At 43.2% G+C, this 14,500-nt stretch overlaps 1 protein-coding gene and 1 long non-coding RNA gene across 5 annotated transcripts in view; both read right to left on the bottom strand.

The window, feature by feature from the left end:
* ddr1 (discoidin domain receptor tyrosine kinase 1) overlaps positions 1–14,500 on the bottom strand; it is a 51,742-nt gene that overhangs the window by 24,788 nt on the left and 12,454 nt on the right. For all 4 annotated transcript variants that reach the window (XM_085423312.1, XM_085423313.1, XM_085423315.1 and 1 more), the window contains exons 2-3: positions 4,715–4,872; positions 1,156–1,258 (exon numbers count right to left, since the gene is read on the bottom strand). In XM_085423312.1, the coding sequence (XP_085279438.1) occupies positions 1,156–1,258; positions 4,715–4,814 (203 nt within the window). In that variant the 5' untranslated portion in view covers positions 4,815–4,872. The remainder of the gene's footprint in view (positions 1–1,155; positions 1,259–4,714; positions 4,873–14,500) is intronic.
* Positions 7,922–8,385, bottom strand: LOC146659325 (uncharacterized). The gene is made up of 2 exons (XR_014913662.1): positions 8,028–8,385; positions 7,922–7,993 (listed from the first exon to the last, which is right to left on the bottom strand). It is a non-coding gene; the product is annotated as an uncharacterized LOC146659325 (long non-coding RNA).

The following is a 14,500-nucleotide window of genomic DNA, read 5'->3' as shown; positions in this document are numbered from 1 at the left end:
TGACAGCCAGGAATAATAGGAAAAGAACTTCTGAATTTAATTACTGTACAGCACACATCCAAAATAAGTCGAGTCGCTGCTGCCGTCCTAAAAAACCTTGTAAATCTGCCATTTTTTTACTTTCTAATAGTAACAGAGTATAGCACTTGGACAAAAAGCAAGCAATTTATCATCCCCTGAAACCTTCACTTAGTTGCTCTGATGCAGATGTGAACCCAACGGTGTGTGTGTTGGTGCACGGTGACATCACTGCTGTTGAAAACTGTTTTTCAGCCGTCGTAACCAGAAACCGCTCTTAACCCTGCGTTATAACTTTCCACGTAACCCGGCATGCACCTTTTTAGAGAAACGTAACTCATCTTGGGTCGATGCAGCCCTCACTGAGTCTGACTGACATTGGAGGTTACAACGTGGGGTTAGAGGGGTTTCCGGTTACATCATCAAGTCATGAAGTGGATTTCTTGCTGAAGCAGAATTCAAGCGTAACTCTTCAAAAACTCTTCTTTAAAAACGGGATGGCAACCTGCTTGCAACTTGGAAAAGTCTGTAGATGTCTGGTGACTGCAGGTGGTTGTGGCGACCAGCTTTCAATCACAAGGCAGTTGCACAGGTTGCATGGTGGGAGGCAACCTGTCTCCAAACAATTGCAGTCAGAACATCAGAAAGACTGGCAAAGGTTTGAAAGTAACTTGCATCTAATTCATAAATGCAAACATATTCAACACACTGTAATCAATCCAAGTCAGAAACTCATCTGCAATATGTCTCTTACTGTTACTCAGTGCAACTGGTTGCCAACTGGTTGTATACTGGTTACTGATGCCCATTTTGCATTTTCTTTGAGGTTCTGGCTCGACTCTGAATCTAAACAGGTATTGTGAATTTCTGTCTCTGTAGATTGCAACAGATTTGATCACCTTCAGCTGCACATTGAGTTCATCTTATTGCTGTTTTATTGCTCTCTCAGCTGACTGCGGCCATCTTCAGAGTAACCATTTAAAAGGCAAAAAGATCACTTTTGTTGTGACTGTAGCATAAGCGGAAGAAGAACTACAGATTTTAGACAAAAGTTTGTGTTTGTGGAAATGTGCTTAGGTATTTGAGAGTAACCTTTGAACTCCAGGTACAACAGACACACAGACACACACTTCCCACCTTCCATGTTTGGCCTCTGTGGAGTCTGACCAGGCGCTGGAGGCAGTGATGTCAGAATCTGGGATGGTGCCATCCTCCATCCCCAGGGCGTAACGACACTGAGCTGTAAGGGAAGGGTTGAGGGAGATAGAGACAGAGAAGGAGAGGAAGACAGAGGCCGGATAAAGATATGAGAAAAATTCTCCTCCGTGTGGAGCACATGTCCAGGGGAAATTTAATATTTCCATTAGAGCATGAGTGGTCATCATTGGTCACGGAGCATAATGTTGTTATGTCATTTCTGGGAAAAGTTCCGGACTTTATGCTTCATAACTCACACAGACAGTGAGTGGAAGGGGAAAAATGTAACGCTCCTACCTTTGCTTTTATTTGCTTTAATGTCCGTTGGTACTGTTCATGCAATGCGTAATGTCACTGTCACTTATTCCGGTAATACCTCTCTCACTAGTCACAAGTGACTTCATTAGACGGACTGCCAGTAATACCCGTATGCACCTCCAAGTTTATGCTCACAGCTTATGAGGCCACCTGCTGTGAAATACTGTGACCTGTCATCTCTGAGAATACACCTTTCCCATTTCTTCAGTCCCTTTTGTCTTTCCATGCAGCTCTCCAGCTCGCACAAAGCCACCTCCTTAGGGCTCCAGTGATCCCGTTTCTGTTGGGCATTTGCAGAGAGAGAGAACTAAAGCGAGAAAGAAACTAAGGGCGATGGAATGAACACAGACAGGTCTCAGATATCTGCACCGGTTCTGCTCCAGCGGCAGCATTATCAACCGATCCAGATAGCGCGGTCCCAGGCAGGGATTACCCAACGATGGCGCTATCTGAGGACGAGGTGAGGGGGTGAGAGGCTGCGGGAGTGTTGGGCAGTGATAAAGTGGAAAGGGTTACTGACAGCGATATGCAGGGTTGGCTGAGGGTGACATAAAGAGGCGGGGGTTGGGTGGGCGTCTAACTCAGTTTCTGTCATTGACTCAGTGAACAGGAATGTCGGGCCGCATGACAAACCCTAAAACCTCCCAACGGACGCCACCCACCCACCCACCCACACACACACCCCCACACACACACACACACACACACACTCTTCATCCACACCCTGAGGACAGGTGCCCATTTCATTACATCATCATCATTATACCACATCGCCAGTCAACAGCCCGCCATCTGCAGTCTTTTCACCTCTCGCTCTCTCGTCTCTGCCCCGCTGTGTCCTCTGGCTTCACTTTCTCCGTCTGTCATCTTACATTAAACTTTAGCGCATGCACCAAACCTTGCTGCTCGCACTGCCAAGCTTGATTTAATCATTTCAACAAGACAAAATGCGAGCGTCTCTATTGCACTACACAGCCTGTTAATTTATCTAGATTCACGGATATGATTAAGTAATAAATCAAACAGTCATTTAACAGGCGATTACTCCTCCCAAAACAATTTTTTTAATTAGAGCTGTAAATAATAACCTTTTTCCAATACCAATCACTCCTCTTCAGTTTTTACTATATAATTTTTTCTGTCAGTTAAATAATAAAAAGAGAAGCACAACCAGAACGAGCTTAATCTTATGTGTCAGAGACCATCAGAGAAGTCTTTCTTGAAAACTGTTTGAAAAAGAATCTTTACTTTCAGAGAACAATGTTTGCCCTGATCATGGTCTATCGCCGTCTACCAGCAGCTAAACTTCAACCGAGAGCTCAAGAAAACGTAAGATCAAGAAGAAAAGGATATATTTATAAAAATATGTACATAAAAGATGGAAGAAACATTGGCAACAGGGGACGGAGACTCCTCTGTTCATTGTAAAGCGCTTTGAGGGGTCCCGAAAAAGCGCTATATAAATGCAATCCATTATTATTATTATTATTATTATTATTATTATTATTATTATTATTATTATTATGAAAAAAGACTGTTAGTGAATACTTTCAGATGATCTTAATAGCTTGTTTTAAGTCTTTTGTTCTTAAATAAAACAATGTGTTTGTTTCGTGAGTTACACACCCACGAGGAGTAAATTGACCATATAAAGCATATGTCCATCCTTGAGATGTATGGTTTCACAAAAGTAAGATGGCTCCAGCCAAAGCTTCTAAACGACACATCACAAATCAGCGAGTAATGCCCTGGTGATTCAGGCCATCCTTTATATACAGTCTATGGGAAAAACAAGCCATTGTCTAATGGGATTTGAAAGCTAAAAAGCAGTCAGTGCAGGAGATGCAGACACAAATGACTAAAATCAAATATTCAGTTTATCAAAAACACCATCAGGCCTTTCAAGGACTCACACTGGCTGTGTTACTGTTAGCCATTACCTGTTCAATTCTATTTTGGGTCTCTGGTACTCCACTGGTAAGATGTGCACTTTATTTCAAAGCCTGCACCAAAAAACTTAACGAAGCAATTGCCACAAACTTTACTCTCTTTACCCTTCTCTGTTTTAGTTGAAGTTGTTTGTTACAATTTCTTAATTTTTCAGGATGTTGGAGATATTCTCAGTTTTTCAGGTGTCTGGTAATCATGCAATTAAAGCATTGGACAAACAAAATCTGGGAACTCATTGGCTAGTCATCTCACCTGATTTTTACTTTCAGTGAAGCCAGCAGATATCTGGGCCAAGATTTCCTTTCCCTTGCACCGGTGATTTCTTATGAACACAAATACTTAACAAAAAAAAACTAAAAACTATGTGGACTGTTTACCTGCATCCAATCAGGTCCACCACAGATTTAAATCTTCTGGCACCAAAAGACTGTCCAGGACAGAACAGCACAGCTAGAGTATGTTTTGCTATCCAGAGCAATGCTAATCAAGATACGCCCATGCAAATATCATGTTTAATAATTCCGACTACTTGTTTCAGTTGTACTTTGGGTACACTTTAGGCAACTTCATGCAAAAACTCATAAATCTACTCAAATGTTTGCTGGGTTTTTTTGTTTTATATCAGCTTAAATATTGCTTAAATGTCACATGCTGGCAGCCGGGAGATCATTTCAAGAATAATTAATGAATTAAACAAATACTAAATGTATAATTAAGACAGTAATGACAGTTACAGATTTTCTCCTATTCACAGACCAGCTGCTCCGGTCCAAAGTTTGGCCGCCCTGCAGACACTCTCCTCTGGTTACACCTGGCTGGCACACATTCACTAACTCCTCATGCATTCCCTTCTCCGACATTTTGATTGACACTTTCACGATCTGCTTGTGCATTAGCGGTCTTGACAAGCTGCCGGTTGCGGTGGGGGTGGGGGGGGGGTTGCCTAGCTATCTTATTCTCCTGTTTCAAACAACTGGCTGGCATACAGGGAGAGGACACAGGATAGCCTGTTGATAGTGGATGGAGAATGAGGCTGACTGATCTGAGAATGTGAGGAGAATTTCAGAGCAGCGGGGAAGGCGTTTGCTGTGCCCAAGGAGAGGAAGAGGGTAACAGGTTTGAAAATGCAATCATGTCTGAGTTTGGGGGACAAAGTAGGACACAAACAAAAACAAATTCAAACTGAGGACACGATGTTTTCTGCTCTACACATGTATAGATGACATCCCACCTGGATCAAAGTGCCACTCATGCTCCTCTGCAGACGACGCCAGCACTGCCAGGATGGTGACCACAGCGACAGGGAACACTTGCAGGGTTGTCAAAGCCATGAGAGCAGCAACACACCTGGTTACCTGTCGGGAGTCAGACTGACGACCAAAGGCATACCTGTCGCAGAGAAAAAGGCATTTAGAACCACATCTCCTATAAAAACTTTTTTTAAAAAGCCCATTAAAAACACCAGGCAGCACCATCAGACCACAAATCATTTCACTTCATATACATATATATACATTCACATGCACACATACAGCCCTACCCCCAGACTGTAAAGCTCACAGACCTGCCATCGCCACCGATAACTCAACCCTCGGTCAAATCCTCTTATTCCAAAGCACGTCGCGTGTCTCACAATCATTTGTTTCTCAACAATTTCAATGCCAAATGCAGAAATGAGCCAAAAGCCCCAGAGGAGCAAGCACAAAGCCGTATAACAAAGGCCACTTTCACAGGCTAATTTGTTTTTCTCTCTGGCACCAGAATGCCACGATACAATAATACTAAGCTGCCTGTATGAAGGCTACAAACGAAACAGCCTGGTATCCAAGGATGGTATAATTAGCCGTCAACCATCTACTCCAAGAGAATTTCATTCCTTCTGTATTTGAAATGCCATTCATATCTCCAAATTACTGGTTTCAAACCTACTTTACGAGATGGAGCACATTTGGAGCAGCCAGTTACAGACGCTTGTTTGTAATAAATAACAAACAGATGAAACTTTAAGGCTGAAGAAATGAGAGCCAACAAGAAAGGGAACAGGACAGATGTCAGTGTTTGGAGTTAATGAGGACACAAACGCAGCCTGTGATAGGTTAGTACTGAGTAAATTACTTGCTTATTACAGACGTTGTTTTATTCTACCGAGAGAGAGAAAGGCTCTAAAGATCATTAAACATTAAAACAGCTGCACTCAGTGGCCAGTTTATTAGGTACACCTCAAAATTTAAAAAGCAAAAAAAACTCCAAAGCTGTAATGAATCGTTCCCTTGTGAAAGTTAGCATGTTTATTTTTTGTCTAAACTGTTTTACAGAGGTGTGGATTTTACTTTATGGTCATTCTGGAGTCTTTAGTCCGTGGTGCTGAACTGCACTGTCATGTATGGAGCTTCCAAAACGGCAATAAAGTTCAATAAATACCTCCCTAGTTTCAGCAAAAGCAGTACATTATACCCGTCATCAAGGCAGGATTTACTGCAGGTCTCCTGTGTTAACAGTTGGGCTATATTTATACAGTTTTAGCTAGTGACTAATAAACTGGTACCAGAGCATATCGTGCAAGTGTAGATTTTGGACGGAAATACAAGACACAGGAGACGGCAAAACAAACAGAACATGAGCTTTTTTTTGTAAATGGCTGATTGTAGAGTCCCAGAATTCCAGACGTTAAACAAAACAGGAAACCACAAAAGGAGCACAGGAAGCACGAGGAGTGAGAGGTAAGCAGACAGATGAAAGACAGTAACACTGTATATGCACAGAGGGCCAATATACAGGTGGGAACACATCTCAGTGAAACAAATACTAACAAGAGCAGGGCTGCTGACCACCAAGGAGGAAAAGAACAACCTGTTAAAAGGCAGTTTTTCCTTCCCACTTTTGCTGGCTCAAAGGGGATAGTGTGATTGTTGGAGTCTTTTTAATGTAACATTGTAGGCTCTGCCTTACAAAATAATGTGCCTTAAGGCAACAGTTATATATGTATATACTAGGGGTGCAACAATACACAAAATTCACGGTTCGGTTCGATACTTTGGTGTCACGGTTCGATATTTTTTCGATACAAAAAAAAATTGTTCATGCCTTTTTAATTTGTCATTTATTAAAATTATAAATATATATTTTAACTCAAAAGTACAGTTTTTAAATTTAATGTTGCTGAAACAAAAAGTAATTTAAAAAATAAATATATCTCAGGGCTCTCAAAATTTCAAAATCCCTGGTAGCCCTTCGGGCAGGGACTCTTCAGTTTTTGGTAGCCCAAAATAAATATAAGTAGCCCGAATAAAAAAGAGAGCAATTTTTTGATTGATGTTTTGTTTCCTTTACAATATTATACATTAAAGTATAATATTGTAAAGGAAACAAAACATTAATCAAAAAATTGTTGAAAAACAAATTACAACATTGTATAAAAATTACAATCATCAACTCAAATACTTGGTTCTAATTGAACAGAAATTTCTATGAACTTGTAAGAACTGTGTAGGACATGAATCAGTCTGTGTCAGATCCTGAATTTGAAATTTCCGCTGAAGTCACAGGTAAGAGGCAAGTGGGACCAAGATCTAGGCCATTTGCTTTTTGAAGTTTGCAAAGACTACTAAATTTTGCCAGTGGTAGTTCACTCTTTGCAACCTAGTACGCTGTTCTAAACAGATTTTTCAGGTTTATTTTTAGTATCTTATTTGCAATTGGTGTTTGTTCTGGGAAAGATATTGCAGACTGAGCAATAATGCATTTCTTGCATTTCTCATGGGTTCTAATGGGGGCCTTTCTTAAAATGACTGGTCCCAGTAACAAAGGCGCTTGTCGACCCAGAAATCGAGAGAAAACCAACAACACACCCGGCAGAACATTATGTTATTTACACGGGTGCACATAAGTGGTCCGCAAGTGCGCATTCGCTGTCAAAATAAAAGACACGCACCAGATAAGAAGTTGCAACGCGCGTTTGCGTCCATATAAAAAGCACTGTTTTTGTCCGCTAAAGTGGGATTTTCACGGCACATTCCGCACCACATCTCTGTGCGTTCATCATTTGTTTGAAGCCAGCTCACCTCCTGCAACCACTTTTCCGAGAATACGCGCTTCTTTTGTGGTTCGGACTCCTTCTGACATTTCTTTGGAGGTGGAGGAACACCAAAGTAATTGCTTAAAGGAGCTTCTTCGACATCTTTAAGAGTTTTAAACAAATGTCTGTCCTCCTCCAGAAAATCTTATGTATGCAAACACGCGTTGCAACTTCATATCTTGTGCGAGTTTTTTTTTTTTTTTTGACAGCGAATGCGCACCTGCGGACCACTTATGTGCAGCCCTGGTTATTTAGCTCGTCATATTGCAGCCACAGAAATTCTTTTGTCCATGAAACCATAAAGCTGCACTTTCTTTTTGCCTTATAGTCTGATTTGTCATAACTTTTCCGTTTTGTGGTAAGCTTTTCTTTGGCTGTCACTTCTTCACCCTGACCTGTCTTATTTGGCTCAGCAGAACTAAAATATATATCCTGCTGTTTTTACACACACACACACACACACACACACACACACACACACACACACACACACACACACACACACACACACACACACACACACACACATATAACGGTCAGCGATTCTCTGCGCGATCAACCTCTCATATGTTTAAGCTGCGGGAGATTTCACTTGTCATGTTTGCATAGTAAGCTAACGATTGATAAGACGATGTCAGAGGAATTGGTGCGCAAATTATCATCACTCACCAATCAGTGCTGTCGCTCTCTATACACAGTTCGTGCGATTGCAAAGTGAAAGCAAAAAAACAAGCGCAAATTCAAACGCGATTTCAATATGTCACATATTGACAGTGGCTCACCGATGCCAATGACATAATTACCCAGCTACATTTCCGAAAGAATGCAAAAGCATTGACATATATTTTTCCTTCCTACAATAGCCCGACGGGCAGGGCAGAGATAGAGTTTGGTAGCCCGACTGGGGTTGCAAAATCGGGCTAGCGATTTTGCAAGCCCTGTATCTGATTGAGGAATCACTCATCTTTGGAAAAGAGAGTTTATTACAGAGAAATGGCTCTTTCCAAAATAAAAGCTATACTATACGCTTCTTCTGGGCTATATTCTCAGCAGCATATTGTAGCGGGTCAGGGCTGTTCGGGGTTCTGTTTGTACAGTTATGTTTTGTTTATGTTGCCATAGTGACGGGTGACGCCCTCTCGCTGCGACGGTGTGTCCTTCCGGGGTCAGAGGGCGCCCTGTGTGTTGTTGTTGTTGTTGCTGCTGTGGGGTTGCCGCGCTGAGCAGTTAGCTAGCGGCAGTGTTCTTCTGTAGATGTCAATAAACGGCTGTGCTCCCTGGCTAGCTCACGGGAAGCAAGACCAAACGACACCTCCGTCTCCTCCTTGTCTGAGCTCGCCACATTGGTGTCAGAAGTGGGATGATGGTGGCACCCCATGTTCTGACCCGAGTGACTTTTCCCCCGCCGGTCGTGAGCGGCCGGTGCGCCAAAAGAAGGCACCTGGACATTTGCAAAGTGAAAGCAAAAAACAAGCGCAAATTCAAACGCGATTTCAATATGTCACATATTGACAGTGGCTCACCGATGCCAATGACATAATTACCCAGCTACATTTCCGAAAGAATGCAAAAGCATTGACATATATTTTTCCTTCCTATGATAGCCCGACGGGCAGGGCAGAGATAGATTTTGGCAGCCCGACTGGAAAAATCGCTAGCCCCGGGACGTCGGGCTAGCGATTTTGCAAGCCCCGTGTTACAGGCATGGCCCTTTAAGGATGAACCCTGATGGGAAATGTATTCGGGATGTGTGTAGCGGGACTGCCTGGTGTGTGTGTGTGAAGAGAGAGAGCGGAGAAGGGGAAAAAGTAACGGTTAGCTACAGAAGAGACGAAAATAAAATAAATAAAAGGAATATAATAACTCCCTCGACAGCCAGAGTTGTGTCGGCGATGCTCGCTGTGAGTAAACTGTTTCAGCCCACTGTACGCGGTGTTCGTGCCTTAGAGAAGAAATAAAGTTCGGTGAAGCAGTTTCCTACGCCTCCTTCGATCTTTTTGCTAGCGGAGTTGACCTGTATAGTAAGCTGTTGCCTGCTACGAGTCAGTTATGGAACCTTCAAGTAACTGCCAGAGGTTTCCTTACTACGGTTCGGGGCCGCGGATCTGGCGCGGTAAAACCTGTATCTGATTGAGGAATCACTCATCTTTGGAAAAGAGAGTTTATTACAGAGAAATGGCTCTTTCCAAAATAAAAGCTATACTATACGCTTCTTCTGGGCTATATTCTCAGCAGCATATTGTAGCGGGTCAGGGCTGTTCGGGGTTCTGTTTGTACAGTTATGTTTTGTTTATGTTGCCATAGTGACGGGTGACGCCTTCTCGCTGCGACGGTGTGTCCTTCCGGGGTCAGAGGGCGCTCTGTGTGTTGTTGTTGCTGTGCGGTTGCCGCGCTGAGCAGTTAGCTAGCGGCAGTGTTCTTCTGCAGATGTCAATAAACGGCTGTGCTCCCTGGCTAGCTCACGGGAAGCAAGACCAAACGACACCTCCGTCTCCTCCTTGTCTGAGCTCGCCACATTGGTGTCAGAAGTGGGATGATGGTGGCACCCCATGTTCTGACCCGAGTGACTTTTCCCCCGCCGGTCGTGAGCGGCCGGTGCGCCAAAAGAAGGCAACTGGACATTTGCAGGACTTTGTGTGGGGCAATGGGGTCGTCGGGGACGACTGACCCCTTAGGTGGGGGCTATGTAGCGGGTCAGGGCTGTTCGGGGGTCTGTTTGTACAGTTATGTTTTGTTTATGTTGCCATAGTGACGGGTGACGCCTTCTCGCTGCAACGGTGTGTCCTTCCGGGGTCAGAGGGCGCTCTGTGTGTTGTTGTTGCTGTGCGGTTGCCCCGCTGAGCAGTTAGCTAGTGGCAGTGTTCTTCTGCAGATGTCAATAAACGGCTGTGCTCCCTGGCTAGCTCACGGGAAGCAAGACCAAACGATACCTCCGTCTCCTCCTTGTCTGAGCTCGCCACAATATTAAACATATCAGGTCCCCATAAGGAGAATCATGTGCTAACGGCTGTCTAAATGACTCGGGTAAAGTTTGTAGCATGCATGCTTGTTGTTTTTGTCTGCTTCCACTTGTCTTTGCACTAGGATGATGTCGGTGTAAATGTGCAGTCATATTCGTAACACGGCAAATCTCCGTTAACGAGCTACCCCTGCGTGGGGCTAGACGGCCAACACGTTAACGAGCTAACACACTAGTTCCCACCCATGTAATTGAGCATTGCGTGGCACATCCAACATACTGTTTTACTTTAGTCCATGACGCGCTTACCTTCAGGGTCATACGTCACATGAAAACCAAAATAATTCCAAATGCCAGATCTGAATGAGGGTGGGGGAGGTTCAATTTGCCATGTTGCAAGGAGAGCTTAACTTCTGTCTCGCTAGCTTGCCCTGCGCTCTTCCTTCTGACGATGCTGTCTGTGTTGAACGCTCAGTGGATCTGCGCTCGACAGTGCAGCCTAGGCGGAGTAGTCGAATGCAGATTCACTGAGCGCTCAACACAGACAGCATCGTCAGAAGGAAAGTTGATAAAAATAAATTACAAATTTTGTATTGTTCGATACATATGCGTACCGAACAGAAAACACTGTATCGAATGGTTCAATATCGATACGAGTATCGTTGCACCCCTAGTATATACATACATATACGGTCATTCTGGAGTCTTGTTCATCTTGTTCACCACCAAACAAAAGTGTTTGACTTCATGAGCATTATGACTACATGCTCATTAGTAAACATGGTAAAAATAAAGCATGATCATGTCTGATCTGATGTCTAATGGTGATACAAAGGCTTAAACCTTCCTAACGTGGGAGTCGACCAATAGGGCCACTCCCTCACTCTTAATGACCAATAAGATAACGACACTGAGCAGGATATAAATGCTACGCACCACCCGTGGTAAAGTGATCTGAAGGTGCCAAATGGATCAACACAGAGAATCTGATGTTAAAGGCTTCACTAAGTGGTTTGAACTGAATATTGTTCAGTAAATGAAAAGTGAGAATTTGGTGAAATTGTGGGTGGTGTGCATGAAGGTTATGCTGTGAAAATGGAAAAGTGCACATAAAATAACAAATCCGATATTGACCTTCTGCAACGTTTCTGTGAAGCCCCATCAGGTGATCAGTGTGTGCGTGTTTGATTAAATCCCGACCAACACTGTAGGAGTAGGAGCGATCCTCGTGAAATTTGGATCCATGTTGAAGACCAGAAAAAACGAACCCTCAAAGCAACACAAAGAATGACCAACAATAAACACCAAGACGTAGACAGAGGAACACTAAAGGCAGGAAAAACTAGAAGCCCAAAGAAACCAATCAAGCATGTGACTCTTACAGAAATTTAAAAAAAAAAAAAAAAACTTCCGATGGGGAAGCAAGAAGGAAGAAAGAAGCCTTAATGATAAGTGGAAGTCTGAAGTGGGAGTGACAGCTGGGTGAAACAGAGGGGCCAGGCTGTCTTCCCTGCAGACCCTTTACATTTCAGCTTCATCTCTGAGTAGACTGGGACAGGCCAACAGCTGACACACAGCTGTAGTGACAGAGGATCAGAGGGAGGGGAGGGAGAGAGGCAGGCAGAGGGAATGTATGGAAACAGAGGGAATAGTAGAGTCTGCTCAAGCACAACGGGGTGGAGGGGCAAGAGCAGCGATGACACGGTTACATGAATGTGAGTAGTTGGGAGGTGGTGCAGAAATGGTGACTTATGGCCTCGTAGTGCGCGTACGCATGGGTGTGTGGGGACCGAGCCGGTGCAGCTGTCCTGAATGGCAGTCACAACGCAACCGATACACGGTGCACGTGTTCACGTAGAGGAGAGAAAGTGAAAGAGAGAGAGAGGAAAAAAAAAAAAAAAAAAGAGTGCCATCTTTTCTCCCTCTTCATCTGAATGCACATACGACTGATGACACAATGCAGAAATATGGGGCTTACTGGACTAGGCTCAGCGTGCAAAAAACACTCAAGAGTTCAAACTGATGAGTGGGGCCACAAATCCAAGGCAATCACTATAACAACCACGGTGATATCAACAAACATCAACCTGAACAGAGTCTCATCACCGTTTTGGTCAGCAAGGCAACGAGCTCTCATCCAACACACCACCAAGAGACAAAGACATTAAAGAAAACCAGAAGAGCAACTGTTCCAGCGAGAAGGAACAAAAGTGGCCACAGCCATCTGAGAACATTGTTGTTAGGAAAAGTCAAGTGGTGTTGAACAGCTGTGGTTAGCACTCAGAGAGAATGAGAAGGGCCCGCTGTGTTCTGGAGGAGGCAGCGCAGTGTGCAGTCCAATCTACGCTCACATTTTGTCTCTGCTAATCCACGAGCAGGACTGTGAATACTTATGAGCAGCTGCTGTTTCTGTCCCGCACAGCAAAAAATCCCAAAAAAAACCATGTCTGAAACAGACGAGAGCAGGGACGAACACACGGGAGAACTTTTTTTAAAGTGAGCAGCCATTGCATCATTAAAGCTAGCGTGCCAGTCTCTATAATTAGATTGCTCCAGCGAAAGCTGGCGAGACTTCCTTGGCTCTGGTTAGCGTCTTTTCTCCGGAACTCCTCGCCTTGGGCCCAAATTTTAGCCTTCATTATTCTTTCCAGTTGTCCAATAAAGCCCCCCCCCCCAAAAAAATAAATAAAAAATCAGAAATGATGTAAAAGTTTGCTTTGTTTTTTTTTCTGCACATTATTTTGCATGTTTTAATACTTGAATTGCAAACTCTGCATGGTTCACATCACCGGCCGCTGACTATTATTAAAGTGTATCTTGACTTGTAGGCTCTTTTTTGGTTGCAGCCATTAGTATCAGTTTGTGTCAGTATAGTAGAAAAAATAAAGCTGCACAGGCTTGAAACCTAAGAGAGGTAATCAATCACAGTTGATACATCATCCATTTTTCCTGTCAAGGGTTCTGCCGAACAGCAACCTTAGCAAATTTCATTTCATGCCTTTCATACTGGCCATGTTTGCTTACTATTTGCTTATCTTTCAAGTTTCTGGAGCAGAATGCATCAACTTATCAACTTGATGAATATGATCATTTACACTTGCCAAAACACTGCTGCTCAAAATGTTTGGGGTCGCTTAGAAATGTCTTTATTTTTGAAGCACACTTCCCCCCTTTTCTATTTTAACTGATGATAAATTTTCCAAATTACAATCAGTGATTGATGGCGCCATTAATTATGAGTCATTCATTATTTTTATTGGAGTATATTCGTAGGTGTAAAGCCCCGTGTTCCACTGAAACAAATTTAAGTACCTACTGCAGCTTTCGGATGTTAAAAGGCCGATTCATCGTTTCACGAGTGTGTATGCACAGCTGAAAACTGTTCTGCTGATTACACAAGGAATACATTTGGCTACCTGAGTGTCTGGATCATTAGCCTTTATGGGTTCGATTATAGTTTCAAATTGACCTGAAAAAAGGAGCTTTCTTCTCAAATTTGTCAGAGTATTTTTGCTCTAAAAGAAAGGATACTTCTTTATTGAGGAAATTGTCACAAATAAAAGACAAAATTACGATTTTATATGATGGTGTGTACCACTCAGTCCATAGATGAGCACAAACTGGCCCTAACCAGAATAGAAAGAAGTAGGAGGCCACAGTGCAATTCTGAGCAAAAGGACAAGTGCATTAGAGAAAAAGACACCTCACAGGTCCTTAATTGGCGTTTTTATGAAAGGTTACACCAAAACAGCAGTTTTAACGTCAACAGTGGAGAGGCGACTCCAAGATGCTGCGCTTCCAGAAAAGATTTTGAAGAGAAAAAAAAACGCACATGTCTTCCACTGGCTGTTTTCCCTCCTCAGACTAATTTTCACCTTTTGTTCACCTCAGATATGAGGCTTTTCCCCTTCTTTGTGAATCTTTCACAGAAGGCAAGCATCCTGGAGTCACCTTGCAGATACCATTTAAAGTGCCAGTTTGGA

This window comes from Rhamphochromis longiceps, linkage group LG11, assembly GCF_057381845.1.
Source record: "Rhamphochromis longiceps isolate RC_006_pf linkage group LG11, R_longiceps_female_GT1.1, whole genome shotgun sequence".
NCBI lineage: Eukaryota > Metazoa > Chordata > Actinopteri > Cichliformes > Cichlidae > Rhamphochromis > Rhamphochromis longiceps.
This window is presented reverse-complemented; position numbering and strand designations above follow the sequence as displayed.